The sequence below is a fragment of the Eufriesea mexicana genome, unplaced genomic scaffold (assembly GCF_001483705.2).
Source record: "Eufriesea mexicana isolate 0111107269 unplaced genomic scaffold, ASM148370v2 scaffold395, whole genome shotgun sequence".
NCBI lineage: Eukaryota > Metazoa > Arthropoda > Insecta > Hymenoptera > Apidae > Eufriesea > Eufriesea mexicana.
Window position 1 is genome coordinate 398,442 of NW_016908583.1, and position 16,897 is coordinate 415,338.

At 36.9% G+C, this 16,897-nt stretch overlaps 2 protein-coding genes across 4 annotated transcripts in view; both read left to right on the top strand.

The window, feature by feature from the left end:
- The first annotated feature begins 5,873 nt into the window (after window positions 1-5,873).
- Window positions 5,874-8,318, top strand: Elp3 (elongator complex protein 3). Its single transcript, XM_017896855.1, has 9 exons — window positions 5,874-6,004; window positions 6,141-6,382; window positions 6,474-6,677; window positions 6,752-7,005; window positions 7,079-7,268; window positions 7,352-7,569; window positions 7,629-7,889; window positions 7,959-8,140; window positions 8,206-8,318. The coding sequence occupies exons 1-9, from the start codon at window positions 5,986-5,988 to the stop codon at window positions 8,289-8,291; spliced, it is 1,656 nt and encodes a 551-aa protein (XP_017752344.1). The 5' UTR covers window positions 5,874-5,985; the 3' UTR covers window positions 8,292-8,318.
- Window positions 8,319-8,561: 243 nt separating this feature from the next.
- plx (PTB_TBC1D1_like and TBC domain-containing protein plx) overlaps window positions 8,562-16,897 on the top strand; it is a 37,397-nt gene continuing 29,061 nt past the window's right edge. The window contains exons 1-2 of one of the 3 annotated variants that reach the window (XM_017896893.1): window positions 10,436-10,597; window positions 10,650-10,732. The gene's annotated coding sequence lies outside the window, so the exon portion shown is untranslated. Of the gene's footprint in view, window positions 8,859-10,435; window positions 10,733-16,897 lie in introns of those variants that run through there. The other 2 variants (XM_017896894.1, XM_017896892.1) reach the window with 2 other exon arrangements.

Below are 16,897 nucleotides of genomic sequence, written 5' to 3' on the forward strand. Positions count from 1 at the left end.
CCCCTCCGCGCCCCTATTTTAGGAGGAAATTGAAAAATTGTTATACGTATGTATATATGTATATATATATATACATACATATATCTATATATGTATGTATATATATTAAGTGAAAGAGAGAGTGAGAAAGAGAGAGAAAGAGAGAGAGAGAAAGAGTTATCACACTTTGATTTTACCGATAATCGTTAAATAATCGTCATTGGTATAAACGATAAGGATTATTATTATTAATTATTAATATTATTACGATTATTCTATTATATCATATTGTATTATTATTATTAATATTATTATCGTCAGCATCGTCGTTGTCATGGTCGTTTGTCGACCCTCATCATTCATCGTCGCGAGATCATCATCCTCGTTGTTCCAACCTAACGCCGATTTCTTCCGTTCTCTTATCCCTCGCCCGCCATTTTCCCTTCTCTCCGTTCACGGGGACCCATCGAGTCTCCTCCAGGGACTTCCCTCTTTCCCCTCCTCTTTGTTCCCGCTTCATTTCCCGATACCGTGACTTCTGTAAATGCCCGGAAACTCGATCACGGGAATTCCCCCTATTCCTTCCCCGTAACCCGCTTCTTCGCCGCAGTCCCGATCTCTTCTCGTTGCCGAAGATTGATCTCATCCGAGGAAAGAAAGATTCGAGAGAGGATCGCGTCGCCTGTGAACGATAAAACGAACCCGATCCCGCGGGCCGAACGATCGCAACGTTCGGGATCAGCTGACATTGTTTCGCGCCATCGCGAGATGGCGCCGGTGCAGCGTGCCGCTAAAACACGTACAACGATTCCTTCCACTTGTTTTTCATTTTTCTAGAAACGTTCTAAAAATCGTGGCTGTTCGTGGAAGGAACCCTTGCACGACCGCGACCTCGTGTGTCGGGAGAAAGCTACAAGAATCAGCGTTTCCCTTCGATTTATATACATATATATATATATATCTTCTCTCCCGGCGACGATGGTTCCGACGCACGCCGCACGAGGCGCTGCTGAGTTGATGCATGCGTGATTCCCCGGTTTTACGAGCGTCTCTTCTAAATTAGACTGATTTAAAAAAGTGCAAAGATGGAAAGAAATGGGAAAATGCTAAAACTCGGGGAATCGGTTAGGATGAAAAGTGTTGTTTGATGCGGCTTGTAAGATTTTGCGAGAATTTTAGAATAGTAGAGTCGTCGATCTAGATCGAAGACCTTGGTGCCCGAGAGGCGTGAGAAGAAGCACCGAATATCCTGTTATCGATGTTATCGTCCTTCATTGTCCCCTTTTTCCCGTTACTTTGAGGCGTGCGTGTGCGTGTGTGCTCGGCGAGAGTAATGCGCGTGCGAGCGTAGACGATCTTGATCGGGTTGAATCGAATAATCGACTTCGATATCGGCGATCAGCGTAGAATTTCTTCCTATTTTTCTGTCTTTCTTTTAGGTAAATCGAGTAACTGTCCGGCGGATATTTTGACGTTGCATATCGCAGAAAACATTGTTGCGTAGACCGTTCGTGTCTTTAGAGCTTCATTTGTGATAATTGGTTAATATTATTCGATATAACTTTTAACGAATCCTTCTTCTTATGGGCATAAGAAGAAGCTTATAGATATATCAAGGTTTCTCGATTTATTTAATATGTAAATAAATCTAGGTGTAACCCGACGAATTCGCCAGTGAGCTTTATCGTATTCTTTTGCGATACATAAATGGATACATGTTTATTCTATTTCTAGTTCATCCGTTTCGTACGATCGACCTTGTATTAACTTAAGAATTTTTATGGATGTAAAGAAATGTAAAAATTATAGAAAAATGCTTTTTCTTCAGCTATTCTCGTATTATTGGGATACTGCTTATTTAATAGTCTTCTATTTCAACCACTTCTACGATGTTAAAGTATATAGACGAGAGACTGTCGACACCGAAATCGAATGTTCGATTCGGCGAACAGGGCAAGCCGAACCAGTGCGAAACGCTTGCACGTGCCCAGAAGAAGCTTGTAGCGAACTTGGCCCTTGAATGTTACCGATGTTCTTCAAGCACAGTGAATTCACAACGAGACTGTGCGGCTTCGAACTTTGAAACGTTCGTACGCCTTCTTGAATTTGAAGTTGCAGCGAGCGGAGTGAAATTAAACACGATACAAGGCTTGTTCAAATTCAAGGACGCGGACGGCCTTTTGCTCAAAGCAAATGTTACCATTCTGCCGAACACAATTTGATCTTGTATAAACAATTACTCGTGAAAATAGAGGAATACCGATAGAATTGCTGTATAGTCACGAAAGTAGTCAATCACGTAGCAATTTTTAATTTACTTGTATATCTTGAATGGTTATTGTTAATTATACTCTTCGGATCCAATATGGCGGACCACCAGCGAAAAAGTCGAGGGAAAAGAGACTGTTTTAATGGAAAAATTCGACGTAAAATTTGTTAAGGACGGTGTGTCTGTATTTCCAATTGCTATTCGTTCGTTATCGTTGAATTGTACGATATTCTACAAGTTCAGATTGTGCGCGGTCATCATAACATTTATTAGTGACTAAAACGCGCTGTTGCATACTCGAGATGTTCGCTTCGTAATTTATTGTAACCGTTAATGAAGGGGAGAAGAGAAAAGAGATAAACGAAAGATTGTCGAGAAAGCTGTTGATCGAGAGAAAAAAGAAAAAGATTTATTATAACGTAGTTCTTCCTCGAACTGGTGTTAAAAAGTGAAAAAAAAAGAAAAAGAAAATTAAATATCGACAACGTGGTGCCGGATCAAAATATGGACGAGGATGTAAATAGATGGCGTCGCTGGCTGTGCTGTGCAAATTGTTGAATAGCGATGTGATACACACACATACATACACACACATATATATGTATATATGTCTAAATACACGAATATGTATACATATATATATATATATACATATACACCGATTTGCGGACGTGGTATTACTTTTTGGAGAAAAAGATGTAGAACTGCGAAGGCTGCTACTGCGACGGAAACACATTTCGATGGTAGATCCACGTTATCGGCGCCATTTGCAACATATTCGATCGATTCACCGAAGTCGAGAACGAGTAAACGATTGAACGATCCACAGGCGTTCCAGCATTGCAATAGAAAGAATAACGTTCTAACGCGGAATAGCGTTCGAAAAGCGCGCTCGCATCGGTATCCCGGTATCGATTAACCGACCGAACTATCGATCGATCTCGACGGAAGGTTCGTACGCTCGGAGCCAACTTCAGTCGAAAACAGACGACTGTGACGGACGCAATGGCGACTTTTGCAATAACGCGTGTCGATAACGTGCGTGCAGGCCGCGATCGTGCGAATGTATTCGATCAAATGTGACATATTCAGTCTTCGTTCATGTGCTCTTTGTTCACGTCGTGTTCGTTTCATTTTCGTGCACTGTCAGCCACGCGTGGGAACGTGTGGGGACATCTGATGTTCGATTGGCGATTCGTAGCCACGATGGAAAAATGGGAAGTGCATAAAGGAAGAGCGAAGTGAATGGGAACGGCACGTGAACCGGGTGGCGCAAATGTTTCTTCGGTAAATTCGCTTTGGATAAGCTAGATAGCACACGTGTAAGTGAAACCGCGTTCCAATTCGAGCGGAGGCCACGCACTTCAATTTCGATACACCGTTTCGATCTGACCAATTCGATACTGCTCCCCTCCCCTACCCCCCATCCTTTCCTCGTGCCACGTCGAAATAGCGCGTCGCAAATCGCGCTGGAATTGGAACGAATAATCGGAAACGATCTTTGTGGCAGAGCGTGACTGTTAAAGCGGCTCAGTTCTCGCGTTTGAGAGTCGAAATCGCGTTTAATTAGTCAATGCCGAGTCGAGGAGAACGGTTCATTAGTCTCAATTACTAGTTGGAATGTCTCTCGCGACAAAACAGTGCCGAGAGACGCGCTAAAAGCTTGAGCTCGTATAGTCGCAACAATCGACTTTCGATCTATCGCTGTAATCACTGCCATGTCGGCGACGCAGAGTCAATAAACGACGGCGATTCGGTATAGAGAGACTCGGTTGATTTTAGCACGAAGCGGTGCGCGTTACAATTTTTGTATTTTATTGTTATCCTTCTGCTTCGCGATGCATTTACTTTTATTCCGATTTAAAACCACTACATCTGCGAATTTCTAGCAATAACATTTTTTTCTTAAATTATTCACTTATTTAAATAAAATTACTACCATCCAATCATCCGTTACTTTATTCTTTGAAGCAATTGACGTAATAAAGTGCAATTAAATCAAAGTGAAATTATTGTGTTATTTGGCTAACCGCATCGCGAGACAGATAAACTGTAAAGTAACGTTATCGTACATAGCTTCAGCAACATGGCCACGTTGTTTATTAACTGTGTCTCGCAAACATTCTATCGCCGGAACAACCTTGTGTTTCCAGTCAGTTGAGAGATTTCAATTTCTTTGAACTGACGGTTTCGAGCGTCTGCAAAAAACTTCCGGTTGAACCTCCGAAGTTATTCGAAACGAGCTACTCCTTAGGAGGACTATTACGGACGCTGTACCGTGGACGGGGCTCTAGCGATGGTATTAAAGAGTTGCTGGCAACTTAGAGAAGCGACAAAGCCGCCGATATCCCCATTCGATTGCGTGTTTCGATTCGCGAGTGTACTGCGATTGGGAGGTACCACCAGAGCACTGTCCTCGGGACTGGTTCATTTGTTTCTTGTCTGTAGCATCACCGATTCGTACGATGTGTTAAGCTCGAGCAATTCGAGAGCATAAGAAGTGCGGTGAGTGGAAATTTTGTTCACTTGACGTTCTCCATTAGCGGGCGTTTGGTCACGTGCTGCGCAGTGTATGTGCGCAGCCGTCACGAGCGGCGACATCGGTTCGATGCGACGGATCGAATATAACCTTTCTGATCCACACATTTTGTTTAATTTTTTACGATATCATATGATTATTAAGCAGTAATGATTCTTATGTAAGAACTACGAAGCATAAGGGTGTTATATGTTACGTTTCTCGAATTTTGTACTAATAACAAGCCAAGAACATTGTTGAGTGGAAAAGATACCTTTCGCACTGCATTCCTTATGCACACGGGTGCTGGAATTTGGTGCATTTATCATAGTTGAGCAGGCATTATTACGATTGTGTTATGAAATGCAAAGGAAAAACAGGAGAATAAAAGTGAAAGAAAGAAAGAGGCGCATGTGCATTTACAAAGTCGGAGAGAAATAAGAATTGCAAGAGCGGGAAAATAACACGCGTGATTGTGCATGTGTGTAGAAGATAAGAGAGAGAAAGAAGTTATAGACGATCATGTTTATCCTTCACCAACTATACGCAATATGAAATTGAGTATACAAAGCAGAGCAGCGAGAACCATTTGTCCTAGTCCTAGTATTCAAACTCATCACCATAATTTATAACCAATTTCAATTTAAATCTAATAAAATGATGTTATAATACCAACATGCCTTCTAATTGTCTTTTCATATCCAAAATATTTTAAAAAGCTAGCTTAAACATAGACCCAACAAATTAATTAGTTTTATTATATTAAGTAAGTTATTTATTTATGAATTTAAATAAATTCATTTAGTTTCTTTTCTAGTTTTAGTAAAAATACAGTTTTACATCTACTAACGTTATTTATATAAACTCATCATTCTAAACTATAAATTATGCAACATAATCTCTGATTTTTCTCAAGATCAGTGTTCTAATATCTATAACAATTATTACCGTCTCATAAATGACATATGAGATATTAAAATTACTCAATTGATAATATAATTCAGTTTACCCAAGGAATTTACCGATTAAGCATACGTATAGAGGGCGACTCTCAGTTGCGCATTTACACGCTAGTTTATTGAAAGAAACATGGATGTCTCACTGAGGTTAACCTAAAATCAAATCTTTTCCAACAATAGTGAACCTTTATATTTTCTAAAAAAAACAGAAACTATTGCATTATTAGTAATCTTGAAAGGTTTCCTTAATCAATATCACCATGGTAAAGAAAAAAAGAGGTAAATACTATTATAATAATGTTGAAAAAGATTCATAACCTTGTAATATTTTCTTGAAAATATAGTTCATTTTATAGTACTATCTTTATGATGGATAATTTTACAATTTTATTAAATATGTTGCTGTTAATTTTAGAATTTGAACAGAGTAAAGAAGAACGTATGGTTATGACTATTGGAGAAATTATACAAGAACTATTGAAAGCACATGAACAAAACAGAGATATTGATTTAAACAAATTAAAAACACGTATTGCTTCTAAATATGGCTTAGTAAACTCACCAAGATTGGTTGATATTATAGCAGCTGTACCTGCAGATGTCAGAAATATATTAATACCAAAATTAAAAGCAAAACCTATTAGAACAGCCAGTGGTGTTAGTATTTTTATTCATTGTTATTTATATGAAAACTATAATTAAATTATAGTAAAACGTACGTATATTAGATAATTTTCTCTTTTATCAGATAGCTGTTGTCGCTGTAATGTGCAAACCTCACAGATGTCCTCATATCAACATGACAGGAAATATTTGTGTATATTGTCCTGGTGGACCAGACTCCGATTTTGAATATTCCACACAATCTTATACTGGTTATGAACCTACTTCGATGAGAGCTATTAGAGCAAGGTATAATCCATTTCTGCAAACCAGACATCGTGTGGAACAGGTCAAGTTAGAAACTTTTTAAATACTTAAAATTTAAATAACATTTGGTTATATAATGGTTATAAAATATTGCAGCTGAAACAATTGGGACATAGTGTAGATAAAATTGAATTTATCGTTATGGGAGGAACTTTTATGTCTCTACCAGAAGATTACAGAGATTACTTTATTCGAAACTTGCATGATGCTCTATCTGGACATGTGAGCAGCAATGTGGACGAGGCGGTAAAATTTTCTGAACGAAGTCGCACAAAGTGTATTGGTATCACTATAGAAACACGCCCTGATTATTGTCTTAAAAAACACCTTTCCGATATGTTACGTTATGGGTAGGAGTATTGTAGTAACTTAGATGAATAAATATTTTTAACTGAAATTTATATTTTGAAAAAATTTGTACAGGTGTACTCGTTTAGAAATTGGAGTACAGTCTGTATATGAAGATGTAGCACGAGATACAAACAGAGGGCATACTGTTCGCGCTGTCTGCGAAAGTTTTCAATTATCGAAAGATGCTGGTTTTAAAGTGATAGCACATATGATGCCAGATTTACCAAATGTCGATATTGAAAGGGATATTAATCAATTCATTGTATGTTATAATTGTATTCCTAATAATTCATATTTCATTTGTTTTTTATATTTAATTAGCTAAGACATTGTTCTATGTTTTAGGAATTTTTTGAGAATCCTGCTTTCAGGGCAGATGGTTTGAAAATTTATCCAACGTTAGTTATACGTGGTACGGGTTTATACGAATTATGGAAAACTGGAAGATACAAAAGCTATCCTCCTAGCGTTTTGGTGGATCTTATAGCTCGAATATTGGCTCTGATACCACCTTGGACTCGTATATATCGTGTACAAAGAGATATACCTATGCCTTTAGTCAGGTAATATTTGTTATACTATATGTATATTCTATTTGTATATTATTGTCACCTTTATTTAGCTCGGGCGTAGAACATGGAAATTTACGTGAGTTGGCATTAGCAAGAATGAAAGATCTTGGAATTGATTGCCGCGATGTTAGAACTCGAGAAGTAGGTATTCAAGAAATACATCATAAAGTAAAACCTTATGAAGTAGAACTTGTACGTCGTGATTATGTTGCCAATGGTGGCTGGGAAACATTCTTATCTTATGAAGATCCCATGCAAGATATTTTGGTTGGTTTGTTAAGACTGAGGAAGTGTTCAAATGATACCTTCAGGTAAAATAAAATTATTAAAATGATTAAAAGATATTAATAAACAATTATATTAATGACAATGTTTTATAGGCCAGAACTTAAAGGCAAATGCTCCATAGTGAGAGAGCTTCACGTATATGGTAGTGTTGTTCCAGTAAACACTCGCGATCCTACGAAATTTCAACATCAAGGATTTGGAATGTTACTAATGGAGGAAGCTGAACGAATAGCGAGAGAGGAACATGGATCTGACAAAATTGCTGTCATATCAGGTATAAATTTTAAGTAGTATAATTATAAATACTACAAGAATTATTATATAAATAATTCTGTTCAGGTGTCGGAACAAGGAATTATTACCGGAAAATGGGATATGAACTTGATGGCCCGTATATGTCTAAAATGTTTATATCTTGCAAATAAATATCATTCTTTTTATGTAATAAAAAATAGCATTAAGTATATATCTTTTATCTCTAGTAGTTAAGAATTAGAATTTTTGATTATTAATGAAACTCAAATCGTGTGATAAAGAACCATTTGATATTTTTTCTGTTCGCGTATCGAACAGTAAAATTGAATCTATAGATGGTAACACGGTCGTCGCCTCGATATCGTACAAAAGGAAAATTACTATAGGTTCCCCCACTTCTTTGCGCGCCACCTGCTGACGGCGCTTAGAGAGAGTAAACAAAAGCGAGTCGCATTCGTGACACCGGTATTGATCAGTGAACGTCGTTGCTCGCGTTTGAAAACGGTTTACGTTGTGATGTTTGTTATTTTAAATACAAGTCGATCGCGAACGCGCAATTCGGCAAGAACGAATTATCGCGTGTTTATTCGACACTTCAACAACCACGCAGCCGAAAGAAAGATGTCGCGCAAAGAGTAGGTCGGTGAACGTTAGATGCGAGGACATTTTTGTCGAATCAGGACAGACGGCATCTGAGGAGAAAGTGGTGAATTATCCTGGCGCCAAATCACGAGGGGGTAAGTAAATATCAAGTGGCAAACACGAATCGAAGTTTAGGTTAGGTTTTCCCATGTAGGTTCAAAATACGTTCAAAAATTTGTTTGTACAATAATATTATTGTTTTATCTTGTTTGTTAATAAACATATTTTTCCATTCTTAACTTCATATGTTCATATTGTATTAAAATTCTGTATTGTACAAATAATTAATATAAATGTGCGAATGAAAATGAATATAAATATATAAATAGTTAAAAAAATTTTCAACTTAGGTAATTATATGTTACATCGATACTAAAGTTATGCTATGTTATAATGCTATACTATTATGTAAACAAAAAGGGAAACTCCGACGTTCACGATTGCGATAGGTGTAATCTTACGCTATGGTAGATTTCGATGTGTTTCCTTTATTTCGTCATACAAAAATTACCTGTTGACTATATTGAACAGTTTTTTTGCAAATTCTTTAAGGTTATATTCTTAAAATATTCTAGTGATGTATAAATGAGAAGACAATTGTCCTTAATGCAAAAATAATTTCTTCGTGTTTTCGACAGCAATAAATTACGCGTACAATTAAAGTTACTTAACACAATATTTAATGACACATATGAGATCAATTATATTTCCTGAAATCATTAGAGTTTTATTTCGCAATATATTATCAATGATAAAGATAATATCTTTCACTCCAGAAATCTGAAACCTCGAAACTCTATCTGATAACGTAGGAAGCGCAAATTCGGAACGAATTATTCCATTTCTTTTTTTTTTTTTGTTATACAATTGTTTATCAATATTTAAATCTTTCCATTTGGTTTCACAAAAGAAATATCGTTTTCACTCATTTTTGTAGTGAAGCATAGAACAGTATGAATTTTGTGCGCAAATTATTTATGTAGTCGTAATTTTCGAATGTTCGATTGAGCAACGTGCAAATGGAAAGTGATGCCCCGAGTTCAACGACTTCTAGTGTCATAATACTAGACTTACGTCACTATTACATCGTAATATCACCAAACCATTACATCTGCAAGGACTATAAATTAAAAAAGATAATTTCAATAACAGGCAATGAATATCTTAGAATGTTCAATTATACACTGACGTTTCAATGACGAAGTTGATAGGACGTTAATCTCTTAATCTAAAGGGTCTCAGTTCAAATCTTGGTAGGGGTGTTTTTTAAACATTTGTCTAACTTTTCCAATTTGATATTCCTATCATTAGACAGACAATATATAATCGTTTAATTTTATCAGTTGCACGCCACCTTCATTCGTTACCTTAATTAGATAAATTTAAAACAATAAAATTATCACGAAGAATTATATAATCTTAATTGCCGATTAAGAAGCACTTCGAAGGCAGCTCCACGCGAGTGGGTAATTCCCTCGTGCGTGCACAGGATTGCACCCACGCAATCATATACACGGTATGTGTATGCGAGTAATTTGTGTCTGTGTGAGTACGTTACCGTTCTCTAACAATGTATATCGCGTGCCTTTCATAGGTCGCGAATGTATGCTTCGCGCGACGATTTTGGCTCGATGCTCACGATATATTCACAAAGTGGCCGCCAGTCATGAATTCGTCTCTGACCGGCCAATTGGATGACTTGCGATCTATAGTAAATATCCGGCTACTATTATTAAATTTGTCCTTAACGATCGTTACGGGTATCATCTCGCAACCATTAGCTCCCGTCACACGAATGGCACCGGAGCCATTCGCGGACTTCGCGAAGTTATCGGTTCGTGATATTGTGGCTGTGAGTTTGCATCGTACTTATTAAGTGATTTCAGGATCCGCCCGAAAATTCGTCCGGGATATCTCGTGTAGTCAACGATCCTAAGGAAGCATCGTGTGACACTAAATCATCGTCTAGGTAAGCTAGGTACAAAAAAATATGTCGTAAAATGAACAAATTTAGTTTTTCTAACATAACCAATAAATAAATGCAGAGATAGTAGAACCGATTTCAACGTTGATACTCGATGAATCTACGGTCACGTTGAAAATATATTTAGAGAAATTTGGCGATGAACTAGCCGTTCTTTCGGATGAATCATCTTGATTCATCTTGGACGAATGTTTTCGGGAATGTATCAAGAATACGTTGAATTGAAAACGGTACTCAGTAAAAAATAATTCCCGTTTGAAATTTCCTTATTCGAGGAATTGCGAACTGATTATGTGAAATTACGTTTAAGTTAGTGTTTATTATGTTTGTCACGTGAGTTACTGCGATTTGCATACTGCATCGATAAATAATTGAGTATCGGCCGATAAATGCACACAGTATGTAACGAAGCAGATATTCACGTTTACTGTCGTATTTCTATGTATTTAAATAATACGTTACTTACACGTATATGTCATATCGAGTTTGTACGCCTACTCATATGTCAGATAAGAGATCGATGTGTCCATACAATTTTCGGGATGGAACATTCTAAGGCAATTAGTGGCAACGTGTTTGTCCATGTTACCAAATGTACCAACGCCTTTGTCCAAATGTATTGACACAGTCAGGGACACGATCTCGTAATAGCTAAAAATACCGAAAGATGGCGACTGGTATGTAATTCGTATTTTTCCCTTCCTTTGTTCTTATCGCGTAGGGAAACAAAAACAAAACAATATACACAGTAATTGCTTCCTCTTACGTCGATTCTTATATAATGAAAAGTTACCAATTTCCGCATTGTATGTTTTATTTTTTTAACTTTAATTGATGGGTCGATATGGCGACTGCAATATTATTGGTTTAAAATCATTAAAGTTATTCGTTTGATCAATTGGCTGAAATAGAGTTATCCGCGTCGTTTATCTTGTTTTACTAACTCTAGGATTTTCACGTGATATTATGCGCAGCGATCCTCAAATTTGCATCCTTGTTGAGCGAAGTGGCGCGCTACGCGTTGTTGCACTCACGAGGAATGTTCAGTGTTATGCTTGCACGCCCACATGCTCACCAGATAAGACGTCGACATGTGCACTGAACATTGCCGGAAAGTGGGACACTCCTGGTTGACCATGAATTTCTTGTTAAGCTTCATGGATTTATGTTTAAGCGTCGTATCACGTTCTACGGAATCTAGAGTGAATTAATTGAGGATTAATTTGAATGACGCTCTCGGGAGACTCCCATTTTGGAACCAGTTTGTGTTCGTTCGCCGTAAACGACGTAATAACGGTCGTCCCGAAATTCCAAAGATAGAAAAACTTATATCAACATTAAGTAGAACACAGACCTCTCACTTGAATCTTTATATCAGATCGTTAGACTATCTGATATTATTGTGATAATAAAAATTCTCAGAATTATTATTATTATATATGTAACAAGGTTAACACACCATCGTAAGTGATTTAAAAAATAATAATTATAATATATCATATTAAACGCCGATTTTTATCTGTCAAGAATTGAGAACCACTGGGCTAAGTAAATCTAAAAATCGATGGACGCTGTCCAATTGCTCGACATAGATCGATACGTATCGATACAGGTCTAAAACTCGATTCCGTGACGAAATTGGAACGCCATGTTGATCGTTCGTTGTGCAAAGTTATCGAGACTTTACAATGTACATTGCATTTAACGCGTAGAGTTGTTGATATATAGCAAACTATAATGTCGTAGTTACGTGACATTGGAATTCCTCGAAGATACTTCCACACGTCTCAACAATCGTTACGAGATCTTGGTAACGGTATTGTATGATTGAATCTATTCGCTACATTATAAATATCGATTGTGTGCACTAATAATTTTTTCGACCGATGCTAACGTCAGCTAACGTCGAAAGAAAATTGCTACGAATTTGTCGATAACGGAGTAAACCACGCCGAAATTACCGACGTCACCGGCGGTATTACCGTGATTAGACAGCAAATCAGCATTCGTGTTCCCACTTACCTCGTTTTTAACTCTATATGCGGAATATCTTTAAATCTAGTTTATTCATTTATCAAGTGAGAGATATTTTTTGGCGTTCCGTGATAACCGATTATCGGTCGATCGAAATATATTGCGAAGGAAAAAAAGAAACGAAAAGATCGAGATAAACGTTAATAAGATGAAAATATTTTCAGGAATAGCACGAACGTAAGTAAAGAAGCATAGACGCGCATGCTGGAATGTGTAATCTCGCATAACATATTTTAATCGCCATAAGTTACGCGTTGGTGGTAATATACAGAGCACGACGATAAATTGCACCACCCGTCGGGCATCTGTATTTCATAAAAAATTATTTAATAAAAGTGGTGCGCAAGTACGTCGATATTAATTTTCGAGATCCGAAAAAAAGTATGGTGAGATTAGTTGTGATGTACAATGCACATTTTATAAAGAACATTCTAGGAAGAACAATATTCGATGATACTCTCGTGAAAGGGTAAACGAGAGATAATTTTTTACTAACAATTTCGTTCCGAAAAAAATGAAGTTTTATAATGAAATTTCGCAAAATACATTTCAAATCGAAGTACGTGACATATTTTTTTTTGGAAATAAATTAATATTAAATCTGATCTTAAAAATTTGTCGGTAAATAAGCATTTATTTCGCTTGCAGTACAAAGTTTATTCTTAAGAGGGCACCATTGTGCTGTTATATTATGGTTAACCTATATTAACAGTTTATCCTTAACGGTGGTTTCGTGGTGAAATTGAAAGAAACCTTTGAATCATTCCATTTAGCCGCAACGATGTTGGTTTAAATTTATTATAACGAGCTTGTAAGCTTCCTCGAGTGATCCAAGAAATTGTGCTTGTAGTGTCGGGAACTTGCCAAAACGGTTACACGCGCGAAGTATCGAGATTTCGATCGTTTCCCTTGTATCGACATTCGTTGTACACGTGCATCAGTTACATAACGTGCACGATGCACTCACGCCTATGCACGTATACGTGATTCTATTTTCGACGAAGATGCGATTCGTAGTCGAAAGATTTGAACTGTGTGAAACATGAACCACCGAACAATATTTATTCTCCGGTTGAAACGCGGCCAATCAATTTATATGCTTAAGTTATGCTGAAAAAGGATAAAGATACAAGAGGTTCCCCTTTATATTTTGTGGGTTTAACCTTCAACGTCATACGGATAGACGAAAGTGAATTTTGACGATCAACGGAATTATGTAATCCATTTTTTGCAATCATGTTTGAAGTTTTGAAATGCGAATGTTTGATCATTCTTAACTCTTTTCTTGTATACAGTACGTAATTGACTGTTATGTATCGAATAAACCGCGTTTGCATCTTCATTCTTATTGTACAAATTGAAGGTTATGTGAAAATCAGTGGGAAACAAATTGAATCAAAACATTCAAATTTTATACGTATTTTTCGTTAGGAATACACGACTACCAATAGTCGCAATTTTTTGAATTAAAATTCCGAATTTGTATTATCGAAATTTAACATAATATCGATCGATGATAAAATCATTTCGATGTTTACCAATCAAGTGGTTACTGCGAAGTATTTAGTGAACGTATCTCAGTAAGGTCCTTTGTTTTAATTTGAAACGTTGTCTGATATTTGTTCCATAACTCGAAGGACATTTCTTGGAAACATACGACCGCGTGGTCAATTGTATAGTTGACTTTTGGCCCTTACCGCACTCTGCGCTGCATGTATAGTGTCTCAGTTAATAAGAAGAGGAGGCAGTTAAAATTACCCATTACGTGGCTTCATTGTCTTCTTTGTTCTATTATATTTCGAATCCAAGTTCTCTGAAACATTTAAAAAAGATCTTCCGTTTCCTCAGACCACTTTAATCCAAGTTTGCAACAGTAACACGCAACGCGAGTCGAAATATGGCATTTCCTGTACACTCATCTTTGTTAAGAATTCGAATACTATACAAGTTCTATTGTGTAAAACACTAACGCTATCTGTGGTATAGATTTCGAAAGATCCTACACAATTATTATTGCACAGTCGGTATGTGACAATAGATTAGTGCAGGGAATCGATATCTCCGTTAACAAATGGTAATCCGACGATAACGCGTCGCATATCCAATAGGTTAGGTGTAGTATTTCTTACTTCGGTCCCATTGTTTTATCCTACTGATTATCGTGGCGTTCTCTTGCGACACACGACTCTGTTTCTACGTTATTAACCCTTTTCTTTTGCCGCGTCCTCGTTTGAAGCCGACCAAGTACCGTCGAGTGTCGTCTTCTAATGGCGTACACTCGACCACCCACAATCTTAACACGCGCGAGTTCTAGAGAGGAAAAAAAGCATGTTCGGTTGCCGTGCAACGCTACTCATGTCCACCATGTTTAGTATGCGGCAGGTTTCTTATCTGTTCACTAATTTCGTTTTAATCCTACTGCTGCTCGGCGCTGATAATGAACGAGTTCGGATCGTAAATTTTTCATTTTAAGGTTAATTCGTTTTTCATTCTAACCTTATTGTTTCGGTTGGATATAATGAAAAATTTGAATGCGAATTTGAATTTGAATTTGAATTTGAATTTGAATTTAAATTTAGTGTAAAAACAGGAGATTTCTTGGTGTAAATTAAAACGAGTTTCCCGAGGAGGTGTAAGATGTACTTAAGGAAGAATACTGCGAGCTCTGCCGTGAGAAATGTGAATTCCTCGCCACGCCTCGTTGCAAAAAAGATATAAAACGCACAAGTACGTATGGCGAAGTTGACGGAAGGGGGTTAATTAGCGTACGAGGGCTGGCTCGGTTACAAGAAAACACGTACTTTTTATCCTTTGTCTAAGATGGCGGAATGTAACAGGATGATTACTCTGGCAAATTTTGATGAAATCTCAAGGTGGGCAAATTGTCTGGAACAAATACCCTGGAAAATTCAGCGAACATTTTCTAGGAATTTTCCTTACGTCGTTATACCATAATGTCGTAATTAACTAAATTATTTAATTGTATTCTATTACCATACTTATGTTTTTTAATGCAGTCCGTTTTCTTGTAGAGTACTCCTAAGGCTGCAATTAAATACCTCGTGTAATGGGTTGATGGCTAAAAATTCTAGGCGTAGAGATAATTTCCAAGTTTAATTAATTCAGCGCACGAAGAATATGGACCGAGCTGAATTTTTAACGAATTTTGAGGAATATTAAAACGAACGTAAAGAATAGAAGAGTTTCTTTGTTATGACTGTTATCACGGTCTCTTATCAGCTGCTTAAAGGTGTTGCATTATTTAAAACTTTGCGACTTGATAAAACGGAAGGGATTCTTGAGATTACTGAGCACTTGTTCTTGTGCCGTCCTTGACTAGTCCTTGACAAGTGGAAGCTGCAATAACGATCATACCTTATTGATAATTCAATCATGTTCCTTTCGACGTTGCCTAAAATTTGTTAAAATTTCTTCTGATTCGCAATAAAAGTTATAAATACTGTATGAGAAAATACAATTTTGATCGACGATTGAGCTATAGCTAACATTTCAAAGTCTAGTGGTTCAAGGCTATTGAGAAGTAAGAGTCCTCCCACTACGTTCTAAACTTAACACCAGTTTTTCCATTTCGTTCTGTATGAAACAGTAATTTAAATTTCGAGTAAGGAAACGATTGTTATTCTAGAAAGGGGAAATAATTTTCCAAGAAGGAAGATCAGAAGAAATATAGATAATTGGAATGTTCTATTTTGATACGAGTAGTTAAGGAGGGAGACGGTTCGCAGAAGTCTTTAATCAGTGGACCGATTCAATGTCAATCTCAAATTTACAAAGTACGTATTTTCTGGCTGAAAATAATCGTATGGTTTTCTTGGAGAATGAATGTGGAATATAAATACAAAATATGGCGTTCAAGGTATACCTAACAATTTTTTTCACAACTCGATTAGAATTGAATACGCTTTATTTGCATAATTACATCAATTTCGACGTTGTTATTTTCCAATTTTTTTTTTTTGTTCCTTTTTTTAATTGTAATATCTGTTATGAATTTTATTGTACAGTAGAAGACGAGGGAAATGAAGCGGGCAAAAGACACTAGCTAGTGTCGGTGTTCGCTGAAACAAGACCCTGACGGATGCAATTATCGCGGTT